At 42.8% G+C, this 26,281-nt stretch overlaps 1 protein-coding gene across 4 annotated transcripts in view; it reads right to left on the bottom strand.

The window, feature by feature from the left end:
• The window catches only part of LOC115160586 (dachshund homolog 1), a 262,703-nt gene that overhangs the window by 81,759 nt on the left and 154,663 nt on the right, over positions 1–26,281 (bottom strand). For all 4 annotated transcript variants that reach the window (XM_029710747.1, XM_029710746.1, XM_029710745.1 and 1 more), the window contains exon 3: positions 13,739–13,891. In XM_029710747.1, the coding sequence (XP_029566607.1) occupies positions 13,739–13,891 (153 nt within the window). The remainder of the gene's footprint in view (positions 1–13,738; positions 13,892–26,281) is intronic.

The following is a 26,281-nucleotide window of genomic DNA, read 5'->3' on the forward strand; positions in this document are numbered from 1 at the left end:
TGACACTTCCTACGGCTCCCATAGGCTCTCAGAAGGCGGCAAACCGGTGAATGATGCCTTTGGAGCCCCTGGCTGAAAAACAGGAGCGCATTTGGATAGTGGTCGATCAGAGAACAATGAGACTGGGGCGTGTGCACGAGGCGACACCATGTTTTTATTTTTTCGTCTTTGAACAAAAACAGGGTTTCCCGGTCGGAATATTATCGTTTTTTTACGAGAAAAATCACATAAAAATTGATTTTAAACAGCGGTTGACATGCTTCGAAGTACGGTAATGGAATATTTAGATTTTTTTTGTTACAAAACGCGTCGTCACCCTTCGTCACCCTTCAGATAGTGTCTTGAACGCACGAACAAAACAGAGGATATTTGAACATAACTATGGATTATTTTGAACCAAACCAACATTTGTTATTGAAGTAGAAGTCCTGGGAGTGCATTCTGACGAAGAAGAGCAAAGGTAATCAAATTTTTCTAATAGTAAATCGGAGTTTGGTGAGGGCCAAACTTGGTGGGGTTCAAAATAGCTAGCCATGATGGCTGGGCTATCTACTCAGAATATTGCAAAATGTGCTTTCGCCGAAAAGCTATTTTAAAATCGGACATAGCGATTGCATAAAGGAGTTCTGTATCTATAATTCTTAAAATAATTGTTGTTTTTTGTGAACGTTTATCGTGAGTAATTTAGTAAATTCACCGGAAGTTTGCGGTGGGTATGCTAGTTCTGAACGTCACATGCTAATGTAAAAAGCTGGTTTTTGATATAAATATGAACTTGATTGAACAAAACATGCATGTATTGTATAACATAATGTCCTAGGAGTGTCATCTGATGAAGATCATCAAAGGTTAGTGCTGCATTTAGCTGTGGTTTGGGTTTATGTGACATTATATGCTAGCTTGAAAAATGGGTGTCTGATTATTTCTGGCTGGGTACTCTGCTGACATAATCTAATGTTTTGCTTTCGTTGTAAAGCCTTTTTGAAATTGGACAGTGTGGTTAGATTAATGAGAGTCTTGTCTTTAAAATGGTGTAAAATAGTCATATGTTTGAGAAATTGAAGTAATAGCATTTCTAAGGTATGTGAATAATGCGCCACGGGATTCCACTGGCTGTTGAGTAGGTGGGACGATTTCGTCCCACATACCCTAGAGAGGTTAACAAGGCTAATCTGAAAACCAGACTCCCTAAATTTTATCAGCATACTGAATGCGGTACCCGGGCAGAAAAAATCCTGGACCATTGTTACTCTAACTTCCGCGACGCATACAAAGCCCTGCCCTGCCCTCCTTTCGGAAAATCTGACCACAACTCCATTTTGTTGCTCACAGCCTATAGACAGAAACTAAAACAGGAAACGCTCGTGCTCAGGTCTGTTCAACGCTGGTCCGACCAATCTGATTCCACGCTCAAGATTGCTTCGATCACGTGGACTGGGATATGTTCTGCATAGCGTCGGATAATAACATTGATGAATACACTGATTCGGTGAGCGAGTTTATTAGCAAGTGCTTTGGTGATGTTGTACCCACAGCAACTATTAAAACCTTCGCCAACCAGAAACCATGGATTGATGGCAGCATTCATGCAAAACTGAAAGCACGAACCACTGCTTTTAATCAGGTCAAGGCGATCAGAAACATGACCGAATACAAACAGTGTAGCTATTCCCGCCGCAAGGCAATCAAACAAGCTAAGCGTCAGTATAGAGACAAAGTAGAGTCACAATTCAACGGCTCAGACATGAGAGGAATGTGGCAGGGTCTACAGTCAATCACAGACTACAAAAAAAACTGCCCCGTCGTGGACCACGATGTCCTGCTCCCAGACAAACTAAACAACTTCATTGCTCGCTTTGAGGACAATACAGTGCCAACGACATGGCCCGCTACCAATATCCAGAAAAACGCATGTCAAAAATGTTATAAATTGAAGCATGGAGGAGGAGGTGTGATGGTGTGGGGGTGATTTGCTGGTGACACTGTTGATGATCTATTTAGAATTCAAGGCACACTTAAACATCATGGCTACCACAGCATTCTGCAGCGATACGCCATCCCATCTGGTTTGCGCTGGGTGGGACTATCATTTGTTTTTCAATAGGGCAATGACCTAACACCTCCAGAGTGTGTAAGGGCTATTTGACCAAGGAGAGTGATGGAGTGCTGCATCAGATGACCTGGCCTCCACAATCACCGACCTCAACCCAATTGAGATGGTTTGGGATGAGTTGGACCACAGAGTGAAGGAAAAGCAGCCAACAAGTGCTCAGCATATGTGGGAACTCCTTCAAGACTGTTGGAAAAGCAATCCAGGTAAAGCTGGATGAGAGAATGCCAAGAGTGTGCAAAGCCGTCATCAAGGCAAAGGGTGGCTACTTTGAAGAATCTCAAATATAAAATATATTTTGATTTGTTTAACACTTTTTTAGTTAGTACATGATTCCATATGTTATTTCATAGTTTTGATGTATTCACTATTATTCTACAATGTAGAAAAAAGTACAAATTGTGGAGATGTGACTATCATTAATGTGATGACAGTTATTTTATCAAATCAATCACAGTGGCTTGCAGAAGTATTCACCCCCTTGGCATTTTTCCTATTTTGTTGCCTTACAACCTGGAATTAAAATCGATTTTTTTGGGGTTTGTATCATTTGATTTACACAACATGCATACCACTTTGAAGATGCAAAATATATTTTTGTTTTGAAACAAACAAGAAATAAGCCCCCCAAAAAAGAACATTTGAGCGTGCATAACTATTCACCCCCCCCAAAGTCAATACTTTGTAGAGCCACCTTTTGCAACAACTACAGCTGCACTTCTCTTGAGGTACGTCTCTATAAATTTGGCACATCTAGCCACTGGGATTTTTGCCTATTCTTCAAGGCAAAACTGCTCCAGCTCCTTCAAGTTAGATGGGTTCCGCTGGTGTACAGCAATCTTTAAGTCATACCACAGATTCTCAATTGGATTGAGGTCTGGGCATTGACTAGGTCATTCCAAGACATTTAAATGTTTCCCCTTAAACCACTCAAGTGTTGCTTTAGCAGTATGCTTAGAGTCATTGTCCTGCTGGAAGGTGAACCTCTGTCCCAGTCTCAAACATCTTGAAGACTGAAACAGGTTTCCCTCAATAATTTCCCTGTATTTAGCGCCATCCACCATTCCTTCAATTCTGACCAGTTTCCCAGTCCCTCCCGATGAAAAACAGGCCCAGAGCATGATGCTGCCACCACCATGCTTCACTGTGGGGATGGTGTTCTCGGGGTGATGGGGGTGTTGGGTTTGCGCCAGACATAGTGTTTTCCTTGATAGCCAAAAAGCAACATTTTTGTCTCATCTAACCAGAGTACATTCTTCCATATATTTGGGGAGGAGAGCTCCTTGGTCTTCAGTGTGCCACTTGCTTGGTGGTGCCTCTTGCTTAGTGGTATTGCAGACTCTAGGACCTTTCAGAACAGGTGTATATCTACTGAGATCATGTGACAGATCATGTGACACTTAGATTGCACATAGGTGGACTTTATTTAACTAATTATGTGACTTCTGAAGGTAATTGGTTGCACCAGATCTTATTTAGGGGCTTCATAGCACAGGGGGTGAATACATATTCACGCATCTCTTTTTATTTATTTATTATTAAAAAAAAATTAAACAAGTTATTTTTTTACATTTCACTTCACCAATTTGGACTATTTTGTGTATGTCCATTACATGAAATCCAAATAAAAATATATTTAAATTACAGGTTGTAATGCAACAAAATAGGAAAAATGCCAAGGGGGTGAATACTTTTGCAAGTCACTGTAAGTATGTTTGATTATTATGTGATTAAATTAATCATTAACTCATTAGCAATATTGGGGCACCATGGAAAAAGTTTGTTCAATGAGTTACAATTACCCGAATTAAATCAATAATACATCCAAATATATCGTTATCAAACCAGTCATCCATTAATCTTCTTTTTTACCTCATATCAGTCTCATTCTAAATGTCATTGACTTCAAATCTGCATGAACCCTAGTCTAAATGATGATTCAGTGATACTCAAATTGGCTTAATTATTTAATTACATTTATTTATTTAATTATTTTACTACTATTTAATTTATTTAACCAAGTAAATAATCACACAGAAATTCATAAACACGCACACACGTTATACGTTTAATTGATTACTAACATAATGCAATGAAAAGCCCCTAGTGGACTAACCCGATATGATGGCTTGTTACACAATAAAAGGGGTGGGGAAAGAAAGAGCGAAAGAAGGAGAGACAAAGGAACTATCGTACATACAGTTGAATAATATGCTCACTGTAAATATGGATATTTAACACCTTAACAACCGCTCATTTGGATTTAGAAATGCAACATATATTTACGCATAGATGTCTTTCTCTGTTGTCTCTCTGTTGAATTCACTCGATCCGTCTGTGACGAATAGTTAGACAGAAATTCTCTGGTTATGTAAGTCTCTGGTTGTCCAGCAGAGGTCACAATGTCGTCAATTGTAGGCTTCTTTGTCTCTGAGTGTTCGTTAGACTGAATACATCAGACGTTCCAATGGTAGTTTGAAAAGATCTTCTAGATAACTGTACATGTAGAGCTGCAGACGGTGCATGTCTTAGTCTAGTCTTCTTCTTTGTTGAAAGTTTCAAAGTTTGTAACCATTTTCTGGTCTTGTAGTTTTAAACCATTTCAACGTGTAGCCACCTCTCCACACTTTCTGGTCTCGTAGCGTCTAACCACTCGTAACGTCCGGCTCAACACCGTCCGCCTGCTTGGTCTAATGTAAATTTTGTTAGCAGTCCTTTTATGCACTCGCCTTGGAGGACGGATCCATGACATGGCCCCTATCTCTGTGCTCACGTGGGCGTGGTTACTGACTTGGCAAAAGTTCTTATGAAAAACAGTTATCTCATTTAGAAGGCTAAAATCACATTTCATCTTCTCACAAATAGTTTCATATTTAATCATATATGTTTTACAACATTTAGATGTAAATCTGATAACTGGGACATATACATTCTTAGAGTTACAGATATTTAGTTATACCATCCTTAATGATATCACAAAACAATACACGTTTGACAGGATTTATTGTTTTGATCCCCACCAACCATTTCCCACATTCTTTATGTTGGAAATATTGTTTCATTATCCACTTTTGGATGTTGGAGTTTTGGCGCCAGATTCTCTCGCTACATAAATTATTTTTTACTTCTCCATACTGCAGATCCAGAGAGAGAAAGTTTATGACCGGTCGTTAAAGTCATAGAATCGGCCCCACTCCCCCCTTCCTCTCTTGTGGGAGAGAGGGGGGGAGTGGCTCTCTTTGATCCTCACCCAGGAGGGAAAGTCATGACAAAATATAGAAAAACCCTGGAATGAGTAGGTGTGTCCAAACTTTTGACTGGTACTGTATTTATATTTTTACACGACACAAGTACTTACTCTCCTCCATCTTTGTTTGTGTTTGTTGTGAAATGACTCTATCAACATCAGTAACATTCAAATGCGTTCACAGCCCCATGCATGCATATTTCAATACCACTGTCACGCCCTGATCTGTTTCACCTGTCCTTGTGATTGTTTCCACCCCTTCCAGGTGTCACTTATTTTCCCTGGTGTATTTATCCCTGTTTTTCCTGTCTCTCTGTGACAGTTAGTCTTGTATGTTCAAGTCAACCAGCGTGTTTTCCCCGTGCTCCTGCTTTTCTATTCTCTTTTACTAGTCCTCCCAGTTTTGACCTTTGCCTGTTTTTCTGGACTCCATTCCCGCCTATCTGACCATTCTGCCTGCCCTGACCTCGAGCCTGCCTGCCATTCTGCACCTCTGAACTGGTTTTGACCTTTTGCCTGTCCACGACCATTCTCTTGCCTACCCCTTTTGGATTGTTAATAAACATCTTGGACTCTAACCATCTGCCTCCTGTGTCTGCATCTGGGTCTCGCCATGTGCCCTTATAACCACTTTATTTCACATCACTCAAAAAACCTGCGAAAGCCCGTCATCAGTGAAAGGTTGGAATGTCATCTATTACACAGTATCACATTGAACCCAAGTGACACTGTCTTTTCAAATTGCCTTGATCTCTTCACTCCCCAAAGGTCAGCCCCTATCCCTGCTAAATGCAACCTGACAGTGGATGCTACAAAGGGGACAGCAACGACGCATGCATCACCCGCTGCATCAAAGCCCTTCATATTAATCACTCCAATTAATGAAGAAGGAAGCCTTAATGTTGATGAGGGCTGACAAGTCGACTGGTCAGTTGTTTTTATTTAACCGTGCCCCTGTCGTGGTGAGGTAACCGCAAGAGACAGTTGTACAAATATTTGCATGACATGTGGTTTGTGTAGCGTGCCACACTTTTTTACTCTGTCTTCCTCTCTCCCCCTATCTCTGTGATGATCCTCTCTACCTCTCCCTTTCTCTCTTCTTTTGTCTCTCTCTCTCTCTCTTTCTCCCTCTTGCTCTCTCTCTCACAGCTCTAATAAGACTGCCACACCACCACTGCCACTCAAAGATGACAGAACTTGATATGGATCCTTACAGGAATAATGTTTAATCAATTCTCCTTGATATTCTAATCTATATCTGCATTTGTGTGCCTCCACACATTTCCCCCATAATACATATTCAAATTTTAACGCAGATGCTTAACAGCCGAACGCAAGCGAAATTAGAACGAGGACATTTGACTTCATTAAAATACATTTAAGATTATCGAGTTTATCTTTTGAAATAAAAATGTGTGTGACGCTCTCTGCTTTATCTGTCACCTGACTCCCCTGGGCCTGAGTCACTAATAGAGAGGTTGGGAGGACCAAAGCCCAGGAGGAAGAGAGGGAGAGAGAAGAAAGGGAGAGAGAGAGAGACAAATCCTGCTGTACAGCTTTGTTCAGTCTATATAGTATGTCTGTATGTATGTCTGTCTGTCTGTCTGCAGGAGGGCAGGCAGTCAGACAGACAGTCAATGCCTTAGGCCACCAGTTCAGTGCTAAGTTCATGTCCTAGACCAGGCCACCAGCACTAACCAAGCTAGAGTCCTAGGCTACCCAATGCTAACCAAGCTAACATCCTAGGCAACCAGTGCTAATCAGGCTAACATCCTAGACCATCAGTGCTAATTAAGTTCAGTTTGATGAAACTTTATTTATCTCCTCAGGCACAATTAAGAAAGTAATTTTACAAGTATTAACCAAGCTAACATCCTAGGCCACCGGTGCTAAGGAGGCTAACATGGCTAACAAAGCCAGGCACTAGCTAGTGGCTAGATGTGTCCTTCCACCCTGAGAGCTTTATTATTAGAAAGACATAAACTGACTAATTAAATTGCAGCAGTGAAGCTTGGTTGACAGCTGGTGCAGAGCTTGTGACCAAAAAATATCCCTATCAAAGAGTAGGAGGCACTGCGTAAAGATGGACTTATTTTATTTAGAGTATTTATTATTCTACATTTATTTATCCAGGTTTGCTTTTGATATCATATCTAGGATTATTTTCTAGGATTATTATGGGTGATTTAATGCACAGTAATTTCTACATCCTGTAATGTATTTATTGTAATAACAATGGTTTAATTGTTGTTCCTCTACTAAACCATAACACACAGACACAGACACATACATAAAAAGAAAGACATTCTACAGAGTACAACAATTAACATATATTCTAACCCAGTTTGCAATACAATCAATGCCATATGGCCTATCTTAGTGTTTACCCCATATAGAGAGAAACCTAGTTAAACATTGATCTCAGATAATAAGGGCTAACTCTGTTGATGTACCGTCTGGAGGAACAATGTGTCCTGGTTCAATTCTCTGCTGCTATGGGGAAAAAACACACACACACACACCAAAACTTAACATGGGGCATTTGGAGCTTGCCAAAATGAATACACCCTGAATAATTGATGAAGACCTTTTAAAAGAATTGTTATCTGCCTGCTGACGACCGCAAACATGAAACCCACTGATGAGGAGAAAATATGGTTTTAACAAGTCAATAATGGCAAGAGCAACCGGAGCAAGCTTAATCAATGAGGCCGCTGCGTTTGCAAACAAGGACCTGAATTATAATGCCGATAATTGATTCTCTCCCCCTGTCCTTTCCCCCATCTCTCTCTCTTTATCTGTGTCTTTCTCTCTCTCTCTTTATCCCTCTCTTTGTTCTCTCCTTCACGTGATGTCATTGTTTATTGATTCTTTCCTCCGAGGGGGGAGAGGTGATGGGAAGTTTCCCGAGTTTGTTTATCGCTGTGACTTCTGCTCCCCTTCTCCCTCCTCCCTCCTCTCTCTCTCCTTCCCCATTTTAAATTTTGCAAGCTGCCACAAGCAGCTTAACCAAAAAGGATTAAGTCCCATAGCCAACTGAGAACACAGATAATGCTCAGTAATTGGTAAAAAATGAAGATGAATGGGACAGCCAGATAAGGGCCAATTAGTTGCTCGCTGTGTACAGCTGTGGTCTCCTCCTCACGGAGCCCTCTCAGGGGCCCCAGCCAGCTCGGCAACACACACACACACACACACGCACACACAAAAGAATGAAGAAGTGGATAGTGGATAGTTTGTTGTTATTATTAGATACATTTACAAAAAATAGATTACTATGTATAGCTTTGTAATACTATAAATGACCAACCACCTAGTTTTGGAGTATTTAGAAGGTCTATTGTCCTGCTTATGTGAGGAGCTGGCTACTATACCGGGAGACTTCCAGCAATTGCGCTAAGCTAACAATATGCTAACTTCAATCATCTCCAAACTGCACGCAGAGACATAAAAATGGTTTCCATGAGTTCGTCTGACTCTGGGTAAGTAGATAAACGACCTAATTTTGAAATCTCGCGTTATCCCTTTAAGATGTACATGACAGCATTGTCTGGTTGATGACGGATGGAATTCCCACACCTAATTACAGACCAAATGTAAGGCCATTACCGTCACCGCGGCGAGGTGGAGTCAGGCCAGAGAATGGGGGTTAGAGAGGAAGAGAAAGAGATGGAGCTCCACAACATAGAGAGCATCAACAGCGATACATGATACGATCTTACTAATTACGGTTCCCAGAGAATCTGACACTGAACCAGTCATGTCTATTTTAGAGAGGGGGGAGGGGCTTGAAAAGAGAAAACAGTAAAGAGAGGGGTGTTTTCTTCTCTTCTCTGTTCTACTGGCTCATGGTCTTAAACACTTCTTTTCTTTTCTCACTCCTGAAAAACAAATTGGCAGGTTTTTGTTAGTGGGCAGCAGCTGACAATGTTTTCTGTCCCGGTAATGAAGGTTGTGGTTGGGGTCAGGGCGTTGGGATTGAATGGCTGGCTGGCTGGCTGGCTGTTTATCCCACTGAAAGGCCTAGTGCCACACGTGCTCTAACCTGGTTTTGTGATCTGTAATTGTGGCATATCCTGACAGCCACAGGAACAATCCACATTGTACACAATTGTGAGGGCCTCTGAGCCCCCTTTAAAAGCAACATGGACGCTCACACACACACACACACACACACACACACACACACACACACACACACACACACACACACACACACACACACACACACACACACACACACCACCTCCTTCACAAGACTGTCAGGGAGAATCAAAGAGAGCGAGAGACAAACGTCTAATCAGAGAACAAGCTCACTCTCACACACACGCTCTCTCCCTCCCTTCCTCCCCTTTGACAGGATGTGTGGTCACTTGGCTGGGTTGAGTTGAGCTAGCTGGATGTTTTTCCTGATAAATAATAACGTTGATGCAAACAGGAAGGTCTAATTGTGATTCAGTGTTTCCCCTAGGCTTTTTTTCAGCAGAGTTGGCAAGGTTATTGGGGTTTGGGGGCGGGGTGTCAGAGTGGACAAGGCCAATGGTGCCGTCTCCAACCCAACATTTTAACGGCCCTTCTCTTAGCCACAGAGACAAAATGTTGCAATGTAATTTCCTCCAATTCTACACATTTTGACATTGGGTGGAGAGAACATTTTACAGTTTAAAGCTAGTTTCCTGCAATTCTACACATTTTGCCATGGCTCATGCCGTGTTCTTATGCTATTTAAGTGACTTAAACATAGCAAAATCAGTCGGGGCCCCATGCCATGACATTTTAATGAATTTTAGATTCTCCCTGACAATCTAGTTTTTATTTTGGTGATTGTTAGTGTTCAAAGATGATCTTATTAAACAATACATAGCTCCAATAGCTCCAGTACACACTTTATATCTGGCTTTAGTCATTTAAGTGTACACTGAAAACATTTTAACAACCCTGAAAATTAGTGGCGACAACGAATATCAATATAGGGGAAACAATGTGATTAATATTTCATGTGTGGGAGAGAAACATTAGCCTGTTCCATTGACATCAACACAATGACGGCAGACACACAGCAATCCAACTCCACCAACAGAACAGGGTGTCCTTCACAGTCTCTAGCTCTGTCTTTCTCTGCCTCTGTCCCTTTCTCTGTTTCTGCGTCTGTCTCTGTCTCTGCCTTTGTCCCTGCCTTTATTTCTGTCCCTGCCTCTGCCTCTAACATTACCTCTGTATTTGTCTTTATTTCTCTGTCTCTGCTTTTGTGTCTGCCTTGTTTCTATACCTCTGTCTATGCCTGCATTTACCCCTCTGTCTCTGCCTCTGCCTCTGTCTCTTCCTTTATCTAGAACAAGTAGTAGTATTATACAATCTCATTATCACCTTCAACCCTTCTGAATTACTATTTTATTTTATTTCTATTCACACACACTCTCTCTCTCTCTCTCTCTTTAAAACAGCATTTATTCACTTCCTCATCAGCACTGCCCTGCATTGAGTCCAGACCAACAGAGACCAACAAGGCAGTGGCCAAATCAAGTTCCCCTCTTACACAGTCATACAGCTATATCTGTCAAGTGATTTAGAGGCCTGGATTCCACAGGCATAATGGACTATAGACCAGGACATATTAGGCATGCAGGAATCCAAGCTAGACATGGGACTAAGTACTGCAGGGAAGTATAGGCATTAGCCTAAGCAATATCCTAAGCGAGGCCCTGAGTGCTGAGAGTGAAGCAGATTATATTGCAAACATGAGCAAAACATTTATGCTCTTCATGGTATGTGTCAAAAGATCAGTTTTTGTTGTTGTTGTTGTTTTAACGCAATAAATGTTCCCTAGCAATGAAAGAGATCCCTTCGCAAATATGGCTATTACATTTAACCAGATAAGTAATTGAGAAGAAATTCACCTTTACAATAGCTGACCCTCCCTGGTCTATTTTAACAAACCTTTATGTGCAACTAGCAATTGAAACATTGACAGAACGTTGTTTTTTCTATTTTAAATGTGGAAGAAGTGTTGGCTTTCCCTTTTTAAACATTGCTTAAACGTTGCTCTCTTTACGTTGTCCATCTGATAAGACTATACTATACTAATTTAGTTCCCAGACACTTCCGCCCAAAAGAGAAAGAGTCTGGTGTGGCCTTCTTTAGCCAATACGGCGCATAGGCATTGGCACCAACCAATCATCTCCCACAACACCTTCCCTATAACCCTCCCCCGTGCGTGTGCCTTACATGTCTTGTTCACCTCTTTTAAGGATCCACTCCTCGCAGTTGTGTGATTCGCTCAAACTAAATGATGACACATACTTTACCCAGTAAATGTTCCTTTCTCTCTCTGCTCCTTTCTTCCATCTGAAGAGACTTTACTGTATCTCCTGTGGATTATCTAGATGACTTCTGCTGGCCACCCCTGTCACATGAGAGTGGCTGATATAAACAAGAGATTGCTGCGACACCCAGTAATCAATATAAGGATGGCCTCAGTACCAAACATAATTTGTCTCAGCAAGCCATTCCTTTGACCAAACGAAGCATTAATTCAAATCATAAATCTGAGGCCAATTTAAATCCAGGGAGAGTGAGTGAGAGGGGAGAGAAGGAGAGAGAATTCGAGACAGGCGAGATAGAAAGAGAGAAGGAGGAGAGAGAAAGAGAGATAGGGCCTCTGTCTGCCTGCCTAGCCCCTAATGATTTATTTTCTACATTTCTGCGAGAGAGATTTGTCCATACGCAGTGACAGGTCACCTTCAAACACCAGTGGCAGACTGTTCATCACCATGCACACGAGCAACTCATCGCTGCAAGTAAATATTAAAGGAAAATAATCCAATTGATTGTGGATGGGTCCAAGAGGCATCACCGTCATATATTTCATTCAGGGGGCTAATGTCGTGACCGGCGCACCCACCCACACACACAAACACACATGCACACACACACACCCATGCACATGCACACACACAGACACACACACATATGCCTATCAAGAGAAATAAACACAGATATGCATACACACACACGCACACACACACACACACACACACACACACACACACACACACACACACACACACACACACACACACACACACACACACACACACACACATACACACGCAATGGCACTCACACTCACACACCGCTGCTCCCTTCAACAGAATTATGATTCTTCAGGGAGTGCTTTCTTATGTGTTGCTGGCTGGCTGGCCGTGTGCTCAAGGTTACAATTTAAATTGTAAAAAGATAAAACAGTTTCTTATTAGCTCCATTGCCGTAGCCTTGCTGTTCTTATTCCCATTTATCTTGATTTCGGTGACCTCGTAGCCTCGTTTTCTTATTGGTCGTAGACCCGTTTTCATTTTTTGGGGATTGATGACCTCAGAGCTCATGAATTGTGCTTTGTTCAATCTGCTTAGTGACAGCATCCTGTTTTTACCCAAATATACAGCGTCAAGTACTTCTGTCGAGACACTTAGTAAGAGTAAGTGAATCGAAAACACTATTTAGTGAATCAAAGCTTTAGGGATTACATGGAGCCTATAATTTGTAATGGGCTCATAATAATTCAACACTATATTATAATTTTCCACAATACGCTAAGTGGCTCGGTGGTGATATGAGCAAAATCCGTCTGCATTTGTGGGCTAATAATTAATTGAAATGGCACATATTGAAAAAGCAATGCTCTTGCTGTGATTAAATAAAATAAATTAGAGACTGAGTTTATGGCTAATAGCTTTGGGATAGTGTTCATGGATTAAACTTTGTATTAACAATGTCTGTGTTGTTTTTAGATTGGATATGAAGGCGGGGGATTTTACAGTGCAGTAGAGAAAAATACTTTACAGATAGAATGTACCATTGCATTACAAAGACGTGGACAAATGCAAATAATGATACAATTGTTTTATAGACATCCAACTTAATCTATTAGCCAAGGTAGAACTGCAGTGAACATATAAGGATATTTTGTAGATGTTTGAACTGAACCTGTATTCTCTGAACTGTCTACACTCTGCTCCACACTGGCAATTGGTATGTTTGGAATCCAGTACCTTAGCTTGAGAGTATCTTTGAGCCGCCCTATGCGACTCCCAATCACGGCCGGTTGTGATACAGCCTGGATACAAGCTTGTAGTGGCTTGTAGTGGAATTCAGCTATACAAATGTACAGCTTTGGTTCAACACAAGCTGTATGTAGATGAGATCTGCAAACTCTGATACTCGCCTTGCTTATTTATGTGTCTGTACCGGTGTGCGTCTGCATATGTATTCATACCTGCATTGCTATCTGCATGCATGTCTTTGTGTGAGTGTGAAGACCTGCATGCACCTGTACGCTTGCGTGTGTGTGTGTGTGTGTGTGAAGGGCACAATGACTGACTCACCCACACTGGAGCTGACGTCTCCGTTCTCACTGTCTGCCCCATGCTGGTTGGCGTTGCCGTGGTAGCCACTCATCACCTCCAGCTTGATCTTCTTCACCTTCATGGCTTCGGCGATGGCCGCGTTGGCAGCTGCCGCCGCTGCCGCTGTCAGCCCTTAACACACCACACCGGAGAGGACAGCTATACAAATGTACAGCTTTGGTTCAACACAAGCTGTATGTAGATGAGATCTGCAAACTCTGATACTCACCTTGCTTAAGTAAGTGTCTGTGTGTGTCTATGTGTGTGTGTGTGTGTGTGTCTGTGCCGGTGTGCATCTGCATATGTATTCATACCTGCATTGGTATCTGCATGCATGTCTTTGTGTGAGTGAGGACCTGTAAACAAATTCACGTGCACATGCGCTGCTCTGAGGGCAAAAGGGGGTGCAACTCAATTTTAGGAAGGTGTAGCTAATGTTTTGTACTATCAGTGTATATGGCTTTTCTGAAGGCCAAAAAAAGAAGGGCGCCAACTGTTAGTCGGTGGGCTCCGAAATAGGTTAGTATAGGTACAACTGTCCCAGAGTCCCGATAAAAGGACTGATAATGACTAGCAGGAGACAAGGATACAATTCACACTTTACTCCACACCCAAGGAAGGCACACATGCACAACTTTACAGAGGAGGGAACTAGTGGTCATGGTTTCTACAAGAGAGAGAAATACAGAGAATGTATTTACATTGTGGTAATAACAGGCTAGTGACTGTATAATGACAATAGAGAATGTACATGATAGCAATAGCATACCAGATAACTATGCAGTCACAATGTGCTATGGCAATATGCAATGTTACATCAAGGCATCATACAGCAGCTTGTATCATAGGCTAATAAACGAGCATAGCACCCAAAGGGAACAATATATACAAAGCAATGAGCTAGCACGCTAGCTAGTCCATGGGCTGGCGGGTGTAATGCACTGCACAGTATGTAGTAGCACAACTGCCATTCTAACATTAGCAAGGCCAGCGGCATTGGCAAATATGGCTAACATAGCACACAGTAATATGTACAACAGCAGCTGGCACGCTCGGCTACATAGCACAGTGATATATGCAGTATACAATTAGCGGCTAGCATAGTGTTAGCATGCTAGGTGACTACGTTAATGTGTGAACAGTAGGCCTCTTGAACAGGGGTATTCAAACGAGGATCTGCATTTTTTTCAGCTTCCAGGAATTGTGTACAAATCCTTGCGACATCAGGCCGTGCATTATCATGCTGAAACATGAGGTAATGGCCAGCGGATGAATGGCACGACAGTGGGCCTCAGGATCTCGTCACGGTATCTCTGTGCATTCAACCATAGATACATTTAATTTTGTTCGTTGTCTGTAAATTATGCCTGCCCATATCATAACCCCACTGCCACCATGTTCACGATGTTGACATCAGAAAACCGCTCGACCACACAATGCCATCTGCCCAGTACAGTTGAAACCGGGATTCATATGTGAAGAGCACACTTCTTCAGCTCTGCGGTGGCCATCGAAAGTGAGCATTTACCCACTGAAGCCATTACGACGCCGAACTTCAGTCTCCCTGAGATGGTTTCTGACAGTTTGTGCAGATATTCTTCTGTTGTACAAACCCACAGTTTCATCAGCTGTGGGTATGTACAACCCACCGGTGAAGAAGTTGGACGTACTGCCAAATTCTCTAAAACAACGTTGGAGGCAGCTTATGGTAGAGAAACGAACATTCAATTCTCTGGCTACAGCTCAGGTGGACATTACAGCAGTCAGCATTCCAATTGCATGCTCCGTGAAACTTCGGACATCTATGGCATTGTGTTGTGAGACAAACCTGCACATTTTAGAGTGGCCTTTTACTGTCCCAGCACAATGTGCACCTGTTTAATCAGCTTCTTGATATGCCACACCTGTCAAGTGGATGGATTATCTTGGAAAATGAGAAATGCTCAATAACAGAGACGTAAACAAATTAGTGCAGAAATAAGATAAATAATATTTTTGTGAGTTTCAACAAAATAATTCTGGGATGTTTCATTTCTGTTCATGGGACCAACACTTGTTGCGTTTATATTTTTGTTCAGTGTGTAATGTGGGGAGGTCATTAGAATGAACAACTATCTACCAAATGTATTCATTTTAAAATGTTGATTATTTGTCCTTGCCATTATCATTCACCAAACCAGTATAACAGATTATTGTGAAATAGACACAAATTGATTATTGGAAATAGTACATTTTTTCTTGTGCAGTACACAATTTTGTATACAGTGCATTTCAATCACAGATAAAGACAGTACGTTACTTAATACAGAAACAATAAGAGGGAGGCTGGTCGGGGAGGATGGGTGGGTGTATAATTTGAACGTCTAGCAAACCAAAGGTTGTATGAAACTCATTATGGATAACTCTTTCACTAATTAGCTGCCTTGCTACTTTTGAGCTACTTTGCAACTACTTAGCATGTTAGCTAATCCTTTCCCTAACCCTTTAACCTAACTCCTAAACCTAACCCTTTATCTACTTAGCTAGCATGTTAACTAACCCTAACCTTAACCCCTAAACCTAACCTAACCACTAACCTTAACCCTTAGCCTAACTAACTTTAGCCACCTAGCTAGCCTAGCTAATGATATCCACCATTATTTGGAATTTTTGTATTGTGCACGAATGCTTTATGAAGAAAGAAAATTGTGTAATACACACAAAATGCCTTGGGGTTGAAAATGGTGTAATACACACAAAATGCCTTGGGGTTGAAATTGTGTAATACACACAAAAAAGTGGACTTTCTGTGTGCCTGTGTGCCTAATTTGTGTCTATTTCACAATAAGCTGTAATAGTGTGTTGCATTCACCGGATTCAAAACATGTTTTGCAAACATATGATGGGGGTCCCTCAGTCGCCAGATTGCCTGGCCGGAGGTCCCAGGGCAAGAAAAGGTTGAAGACCCCTGCTCTACAATATGACCATGGGGGCAGCCATCTTGGGTTGTGCATCAACAACTTGATAGCCATCTTCAGGCCTATAGTGACTAATAGGGAAAGTCTCTATACATGGCCTGAAAACTTAAAGTGATGCTCACAAACTTTTGTATAATTTCAGCCAGTAGTTTTGAAAGTGGCGCTCACAAGTCAAAACGGGTCCTTGTTTTTTGTGTATTACGTCAAAAATACAGTTGAAGTCGGAAGTTTACGTACACTAGTTTTTCAACCACTCCACAAATTTCGTGTTAACAAACTATAGTTTTGGCAAGTCGGTTAGGACATCTACTTTGTGCATGACACAAGTAATTTTTCCAACACTTGTTAACAGACAGATTATTTCACTTATAATTGTAATGGCTTTCGTCGCAATGAGAAGGGGACCAAAACGCAGCGTGGTAAGTGCTCATATTTATTACTATAACAAAACACTTACACAAAGAAACAAAACGAAAGCAAACAGGTCCGTCATGCAACAGATAACTAAACAGAAAACAACTACCCACAAACACAGGTGGGGAAAGGCTGCCTAAGTATGATTCCTAATCAGAGACAATGATAGACAGCTGCCTCTGATTAGGAACCATAATCGGCCAAAACAAAGAAATACAATATATAGAATGCCCACCCCATATCACACACTGACCTAACTAAACAGAGAAAAACGGCTCTCAGTTCAGGGTGTGACAATAATTCACTGTTTCACAATTCCAGTGGGTCAGAAGTTTACATACACTAACTTGACTGTGCATTTAAAAAGCTTTGAAAAGTCCAGAAAATGATGTCATGGCTTTAGAAGCTTCTGATAGGCTAATTGACATCATTTGAGTCAATTGGAGGTGTACCTGTGAATGTATTTCAAGGCCTACCTTCAAACTCAGTGCCTCTTTGCTTAACATCTTGGGGAAATCAAAAGAAATCAGCCAACCTCAGAAAAAAATGGGAGACTTCCAGAAGTCTGGTTCATTCTAAGGAAGCAATTTCTAAATGCCTGAATGTACCACATTCATCTGTACAACAATAGTACGCAAGTAAAAACACCACGGGATCACGCAGCTGTCATACCCCTCAGGAAGGAGACGTGTTCTGTCTCCTGGAGATGAATGTACTTTGGTGCGAAAAATGCAAATCAATCCCAGAACAACAGCAAAGGACCTTGTGAAGATGTGGAGGAAACAGGTACAAAATTATATATATCCACAGTAAAACGAGTCCTATATCGACATAACCTGAAAGGCCGCTCAGCAAGGAAGAAGCCACTGCTCCAAAACCACCATAAAAAAGCCAGACTAAGGTTTGCAACTGCACATGGGGACAAAGATCATACTTTTTGGAGAAATGTCCTCTGGTCTGATGAAACAAAAACAGAACTGTTTGGCCATAATGATCATCATTATGTTAGGAGGAAAAAGGGGAATGCTTGCAAGCCGAAGAACACCATCCCAACCGTGAAGCACGGGGGTGGCAGCATCATGTGGGGGTGCTTTGCTGCCGGAGAGACTGGTGCACTTCACAAAATAGATGGCATCATGAGGTAGGAAAATTATGTGGATATATTGAAGCAACATCCCAAGACATCAGTCAGGAAGTTAAAGCTTGGTCGCAAATGGGTCTTCCAAATGGACAATGACCCCAAGCATACTTCCAAAGTTGTGGCAAAATGGCTTAAGGACAACAAAGTCAAGGTATTGGAGTGGCCATCACAAAGCCCTGACCTCAATCCCATAGAAAATGTGTGGGTAGAACTGAAAAAGCGTGTGCGAGCAAGGATGTCTACAAACCTGACTCAGTTACACCAGCTCTGTCAGGACGAATGGACCAAAATTCACCCAACTTATTGTGGGAAGCTTGTGGAAGGCTACCCAAAATGTTTGACCCAAGTTAAACAATTGAAAGGCAATGCTACCAAATACTAATTGGGTGTATGTAAACTTCTGACCCACTGGGAATGTGATGAAAGAAATAAAAGCTGAAATAAATCCTTCTCTCTACTATTATTCTGACATTTCACATTCTTAAAATAAAGTTTTGATCCTAACTGACCTAAGAAAGGGATTTTTTACAAGGATTAAATGTCAGGAATTGTGAATAACTGAGTGTAAATGTATTTGGCTAAGGTGTATGTAAACTTACGACTTCAACTGTATATAATTTGCAATTTATATGAAATGCTACGAATCCAATTCGTACAGCATGTTATGAATTTGTTGTGCTTAAGATCCCAGACTGCATCTTTAAAAGTACACATAATAGCATATCAGACAATACACCTTGACCAAGAAATTCTACTTAAATTTACAAGGACCCACTACATGCTACTGGAGGAGAGAAGGGTCCATTGGTGAGTGGTCCAGCTGTGTGAAGTGCAGGGCAGAGGTTCATGAGAGATCCCCTCAGTCTACCACTGCTTGCTGGATACTGAGCCCGGACTGGGCTGGAGCAAGCTCTTATCCCACATGTCTACTGGACAGATGCCCTGAGGAGATGCACATTTAGACAGGATTTTCTACAGCCGCCACAAAATGTATGAAGTATATTTTCACCTCAAATTCTCTGGTGAGGACGTGGATGTGTGTCCTCTGTAGCTGCCCTGTAAAGTCCAGTGGTGTTTGTAAGGCACCAAGACTGTGGAAGTCCTGCCTCATCATGTCACCACCCCTTCAGTGGCATGTGTGGAGTGGGCAGTGGGGGAAGAGGTGCTCATAGTGTCTTTGATTTAATTCTGTCCAGCAGGAGTCAGAGCAGTCTGTGCCTGTGTTGCTGTAGGTGTCCAGGTTGTTGGAGGAGGCCGTCCCACGGAATTAGGCCAGGCATCCCTGATTGGAAAGGGGCGAGAGCGCTTCTCAGGTGGAGGCTCTCCTACAGGGGCTGGATAGTTATAGAGGTCCGGAGGCAGAGGCAGGCCCAGATATGGTCTGGGCAGTGGACCCAGGACTGGTGCTGGGTCAGCTGATGAGCCGAGGATAGGGACAGGCACCGGACCCGTGGGTGGAGTTAGGTTAGTCTGTCCTTGTGGGCCGATGAGGGCCGTGGACCCAGCTCTGGACCCAGCTCTTCAGCCGATGGTGTTGGGCCTGGGACAGGAGAGGGAGGCGGACCCAGGACTGGAGTTGAGTTGGCTAGTGGGTCCAGTATAGGGCTGGACTGGTCCTCCAGGATGACAGTGGACATCAGGACCAGAACCACAGTCTGGTCTGATGCTGGCAGGTCCAGGAGAGATTCTGAAGGCTCACCTGCTGCTGGAATCTGAGGAGCCAAGTGGGACTCTGGTTGGAGAGTTGGCTTGGCCGTCATGTCCAGGCCAAGCAGGTCTACAAGGGCAGCAGGTAGTGTAGGGACCAGCCCCGGAGTTGGGTCCGGTGGCATCTGGTCCAGGAGAGACACTAGCTGGAATGTCTCCTCAGGTGTCAGTTAGGGTGCCAGCTCAGGCAGGTCTGGCTGGTAGTCTGCAGGTAGAGCAGGCTGGAGCACTGGATATTGCTGGTCTGGCTGCAGCTCTCATTGGGAACAAATTGTCCATATCAGAGGATATCTTTACATTAAATATTTTATATATTCACGAGAATACAGACCATTTCCAATGCATATTTTGAGTTTTGTGGATTTGCACCATATGCTGACAAATTCTGAGTCCAGATGTGTCTTTTAGACAAGGGCTCAACTTTGGTTTTAGAAGTGGGGGGACATATTATTATTTATTTTTTATCCAGTCGGATAAACACTCCAAACAGCCTACCCCACCGCTCGGAGGCGTCCGCATGGTCCTAAAGCACACCATTGCCTCGTTTTGTATCACATTCCAATGATAAAACTGGGGTGGACAAAAATGCTATTTCAGAATGTGGGGGGGAACATGTCCCCTCAGCCGTTCCCAGTGAAAGTTGCGCCCCTGCTACTAGACATATATGATATTGGGATTACTCCGAATATCACACATGGACATTTCCTATGGCCTCAATATCGTGGGATATGTGACATCCTATTTTCTCTCTTCAAGTTGACAAATACTGACTGTATACATTGCATATCTGTTTTCTCTCAGCACACTCGAGATAATAAGCTATATTGATTCTGGATATGCTTGTCTTGGCTGAGGTCCATCTCTGGATGGACCTCGGATGGACGATTTCTGAGTTTTCACCACATGCTCAATAATTTGTCAAATATGAAATCCATATTTTGATTTCAAGCACATATCATTTTTGGATTCCCTCCGGATATCGTACATGGTACGTCCGGATATTAACTCATTATATATCCTGAGATAGGCGTATGTTAATTCCTTAGTGATGGGGACACCGAGGAACTTGAATCTCCAGACCTGCTCCACTACAGCCCCATTGATGCATATGGGTGCATGCTCACCCTTCCTTTTCCTGTAGTCCACTATCAGCTCCTTTGTCTTGCTGACATTGAGGGACAGGTTATTGTCCTGGCACCATACTGCCAGCTCTCTGACCTCCCTATTGGCTGTCTCATCGTCGGTGATCAGGTCTACCACCGCTGTGTCGTCAGTAAACTTGATGGTTTTGGAGTCATGTGTGGCCACGCAGTCGTGGGTGAACAGGGAGTACTGAGGGGCCCCCGTGTTGATGGTCACTGTGGCGGGGGTGATGTTGCCTACCCTCACCGCCTGGGGCGGCCCGTCAGGAAGTCCATTATCCAGTTGCAGAGGGAAATGTTCAGTCCCAGGGTCCTGAGCTTGGTGATGAGTTTGGAGAGGATTATAGTGTTGAATGCTGAGCTGTAGTCAAATAGCAGCATTCTTACATAGGTCTTCCTTTTGTCCAGGTGGGTGAGATCAGTGTAGAGTGCAATCGAGATTGCATCATCTGCAGATCTGTTTGGACGGTATGCGAATCGGAGTGGGTGTGTCGCCCCCCCCCCCCCCCAAACACTGTATTGAACAGATGGAGCCAGAATAACACATATGCAATGACATGATGCCATTATTTCTGTTTGTAATTAATGGTATGTGTATGCATGTGGGGATGTATGTTTGTGCAAGTGTCTGTACACTTGTGTGTACATGTGTGTATGCATGCATACGTCTGTGTGTGTGTGTGTGTGTGTGTGTGTGTGTGTGTGTGTGTGTGTGTGTGTGTGTGTGTGTGTGTGTGTGTGTGTGTGTGTAAAGGACGAGTAATACAGAAAAACGTACAAACGTCTTGAGCCTCTGGCAATTTCAATGATAGCATCTAATGTATTCACCAGATTTAACCCCACTGTCACAGAAACTGAATAATGACCAACATTGCTATTCAAATTCTTTATGGGCTACACAGTCGCTCATAACAGTCTTCCTCTGGCTTTCATTGGCTTGCAAGGCCAGTCGTGGGGCAAAACAGGCAGATTCTTAAAGAACTTAAGTTTCAATGTCATTTTCATTTTACTTCTGAATGACTCTGAACAAGGGCAGTGTGGAGTGCAATCGAGATTGCGTCATCTGCAGGAGTGGTTTTCAGGTGAGTGAAATGCAATTAGTGAAATGTTTATTAATCATATAATTAAACCAGGGCTTTCTGGTCAATGCCATCTGTTTTTGAGAGAAACACTTTAAGAGAATGAAGATTTTGCAATAGAAACAGTGTTCTACAGAAAGAACAGGCTCTTCAACAAAAGTCACCTACAGTATGTACAGTCAAAGACCAGGTTGACACAAAATACCCAGTTTTCTCCCAATCAAAATAAATTACATAAGAAGTTAATTCCAACTTGGCTACAGTTGACAGCATGACTTGAGTACAGTTTTATGCATCAAATGACGCATCACTGAACATTTCCTTGAAGATTAGTCTAGGCCCATGAGAGGAAAAGGGTGCAAGCAAACAGTTGTACAAAGGAAACAGTTGGAAACACACTAGACCCTCTCCAATTCGCCTACTGCCCTGTCCCAACAGATCCACAGAAGACGCAATAGCCATTGCACTGCACACCACCCTTACCAACTTGGACAAAAGGAATGCATATGTGAGGATACTATTCATTGACTATAGCTCGGCCTTCAATACCATAGTGCCCATAGACTCACCACAAAGAATTGAATTCCTTCCTATGCAACATGGTCCTGGACTTTCTGACGGGCCGTCCCCAGGTGGTGAAGGTAGGTAACATTACCACCTCCACACTGATCCTCAACACGGGGTCCCCACAAGGGTGCATCCTCAGTCCCCTCCTGTACTCCCTGTAAACCCACAACTGCGTGTCCTCACAAAGTTCCAACTCCAAGCTCGCTGACGACACAACAGTAGTAGGCCTGATTACCAACAGCGACGAGACGGTCTACAGAAAGGAGGTAGGTACTCTGACGGCGTGGTGCCAGGTAAAAAACCTCTCCCTCAACGTCAGCAAAACAAAGGAGCTGATTATGGACTTCAGGAGGAACCAGGCTGGGCACACCCACGTTCAGATACTGTCCCCGAGGGCCTTCACCATGTTCTACAGGAGCACCATTGAGAGCATACCGTTGGGCTGCATCAGTGCCTGGTACTGCAACTCCACCGCCGCAGACCGCAAGGCTCTACAGAGGGTGGTACAATCAGTCGAACGCACCATTGGGTGCACACTGTCTACCCTCCAGGACAACTACAACATCAGGTGTCGCAGGAAGGCCAAGAAGATCATCAAGGATCTCAGCCACCCGAGCCACGGCCTGTTCTCGACGCTTCCATCACTCAGACGCGGGCAGTATAGGAGCGTCATGGCAAAAACTGTATGACTGGCCAATCGCTTCAACCCCCCTAGGGATGCACGATACACGATATATCGGTAAGCATTTAGGAATCGGCCAATATTAGCTAAAAATGCCTAATGTCTAGTTTAACTCCGATGTGCAAAACCGATGTCAAAGCTGCCGTGCATACCTATATAACGTAGGTAGATGACGTAATAACGCCACGAAAAATACAGCACTACACAGAACAAAAGCAGAAAAATACTAAGCGCACTTCCAACAACTAAACAAGTTCAAGTCGAGCAGTCCTTTGAAAGAGTAAGAACATTTCAGCGAGACAACTCAAAGGCAAAATCCATTAACGCCAAGCTACTTGCTATGGGCGTCACTGCTATTAGCTTCACGACTGACATTTGGACCAGCAATGTCAGCCCCATGAGCATGCTGAGTCTGACAGCACAGTGGGTCGACGAGGATTTCGTACTGAGGAAATCGCATGCTCAAGAATGTGCTCGTTCTCATACCGCTGCTGCCATGTCAATGGCACACTCCAAGCTCCATTCGAACAACTGACTCGAGAAATAAGCTCTTCAACTACGTCTGCAGCAGACGTGATACCCTCTGTCATGGCATTGAAACTCCTGCTAAACAAAACTGCCGACACAGACCGTGGGGTTAAAACTTGCAAAAGTACTCTACAAGAGGCCGTGAACAAGTGACTTGGTGGCATTCTCTCTGAGCCTCTTTATTGTGTCGCCACCATGCTCGATGCTAGGTACAAGAACCGCTACTTCGATGCAGACAAGAAATAGGGTTTATGTGAAATGTTAGACACAGCTGGACAAGATGGAAATGGACACAGTGACAGTGCGCACCAACGAAGAGAGGCCATGGACAGACAGAGTTGAAACTTCACTGCTTGACATGTATGATGAAATCCTGGTTGAGACTGAACATATGAACAACAAAACAACACAGCAAGTAAGTGAAATAAATAGGTTTTGATCATGTTTTACTGGTAATGGGGACATATGTAAATGCCAACAAAATAACTTTTTGGTGTGTGTATGTGTGTGTGTGTGTGTGTGTGTGTGTGTGTGTGTGTGTGTGTGTGTGTGTGTGTGTGTGTGTGTGTGTGTCTGTCTGTCTGTGTGTTTCAACTATTTAACTGTACTAGAATGCTTAAAAGGCCGCTAAAATGTGAAATATCGGGTGTCGGTATCAGGTTTTTTTTGGAAAGGAAAATATCGGATATCGGTATCGGGCAAAAATGTCATATCGGTGCATCACTAATTGTTACAGTTGTCAATATGTTTATTATTATTATTATTATTATTGTTTTTACCTGCCCTTTTTGATCGGCACTGTTGGAGCTTAATAATTTCACCGTGCCCTGTGCATGTGACTAATAAACTCTAATCTAATCACCAACTCTAATCTAATCCCCAATGCACACACACAGACACACAAGCACACACTCCTCTCTCCAGCAGCTGATATGCAGATGGTGAGACCAACTGAGCCACTGACATGGAGGTGCATATCATTTAAAGCCTCGTTTGCATCTTAAAATACATTGGGACCATATTGACGAACAGTATACATCATGTCACCAAGGCCCGCTCGTTTGCAATGGCACCTCTCTGCTGTTCCATATGCATGAGAACGACACATACACAAACGCACATACACACACACACACGCACACACGAGGCTTGGTAATGAATGTGGCCTCTGCCCAGCCTGAAGGTCAGCTTTCATTTCTGTCTAATGGCCAAGAGTCAACTGTTTTCCAAATGAGATGTATGCAGAGTAGACTGCAGAGTAAATATTGAAATCACCTCTGGGGTTGTTACTAAGATTAATTCCGCCACAAATCAGGTGCGGCATAAAGGACTTTTAGAGTACAGCAAATGGCATTCACTGATGCATTGTGATGTATGCATGTAGAATTTTTATTTCACCTACAGTGTAGGTTTGATGTACACTGAGTTTACAAAACATTAGGAACACCTGCTTTTTACATGACATATACTGACCAGGTGAAAGCTATGATCCCTTATTGATGTCAGTGTAGTTGAAGGGGAGGAGACAGGTTAAAGAAGGATTTTTAAGCCTTGATACAATTGAGACATGGATTGTGTATGTGTGCCATTCAGAGAGTGAATGGGCAAGACAAAATATTTAAGTTCCTTTCGAATGGGGTATGGTAGTAGGTGCCAGGTGCACTGGTTTGAGAGGGTCAAGAACTGCACCGCTGCTGGGTTTTTCACACTCAACAGATTTCCATGTGCATCATGAATGGTCCACCACTTAAAGGACATCCAGCAAACTTGACATAAATGTGGGAAGCATTGGCATTGGCATCCCTGTGGAACGCTTTCGACACCTTGTAGAGTCCATGACCCGATAAATTGAGTCTGTTCTGAGGGCAAAAGGGGGTGCAACTCAATATTAGGAAGGTGTTCCTAATGTTTTGTACACTTAGTGTATATTGTGATTGCAAATGATTGACCAAATGTGCTCAAATCATCAGAGACATTGATCTAATCTAGAAGCCATTGTGATGTTCAGAGAAATTATTGAAAGGTATCTCTGCCAAGAAAGGACTTTGGACTCTGACCCCACCTTCCGAACCCCATCTTTACATAATATAAGTGTAAATTCAAACCTTTGTTCATATAATTATTTTGTTTCAGCCAATCTATTATCAATAGCTCATAACACGCACCCACCTTACACTCAATCTAACAAGGAGGCGTCAAGATCTCCGAACAGCGCAACAAGTCTATTAAAACGACTAGACGTGTAAATGTCAAAAGGCCCATCCCACACCCTCCTCCTAATCTGCATTAGGTACTATGCAAACAA

The sequence above is a fragment of the Salmo trutta genome, chromosome 24 (assembly GCF_901001165.1).
Source record: "Salmo trutta chromosome 24, fSalTru1.1, whole genome shotgun sequence".
Lineage (NCBI taxonomy): Eukaryota > Metazoa > Chordata > Actinopteri > Salmoniformes > Salmonidae > Salmo > Salmo trutta.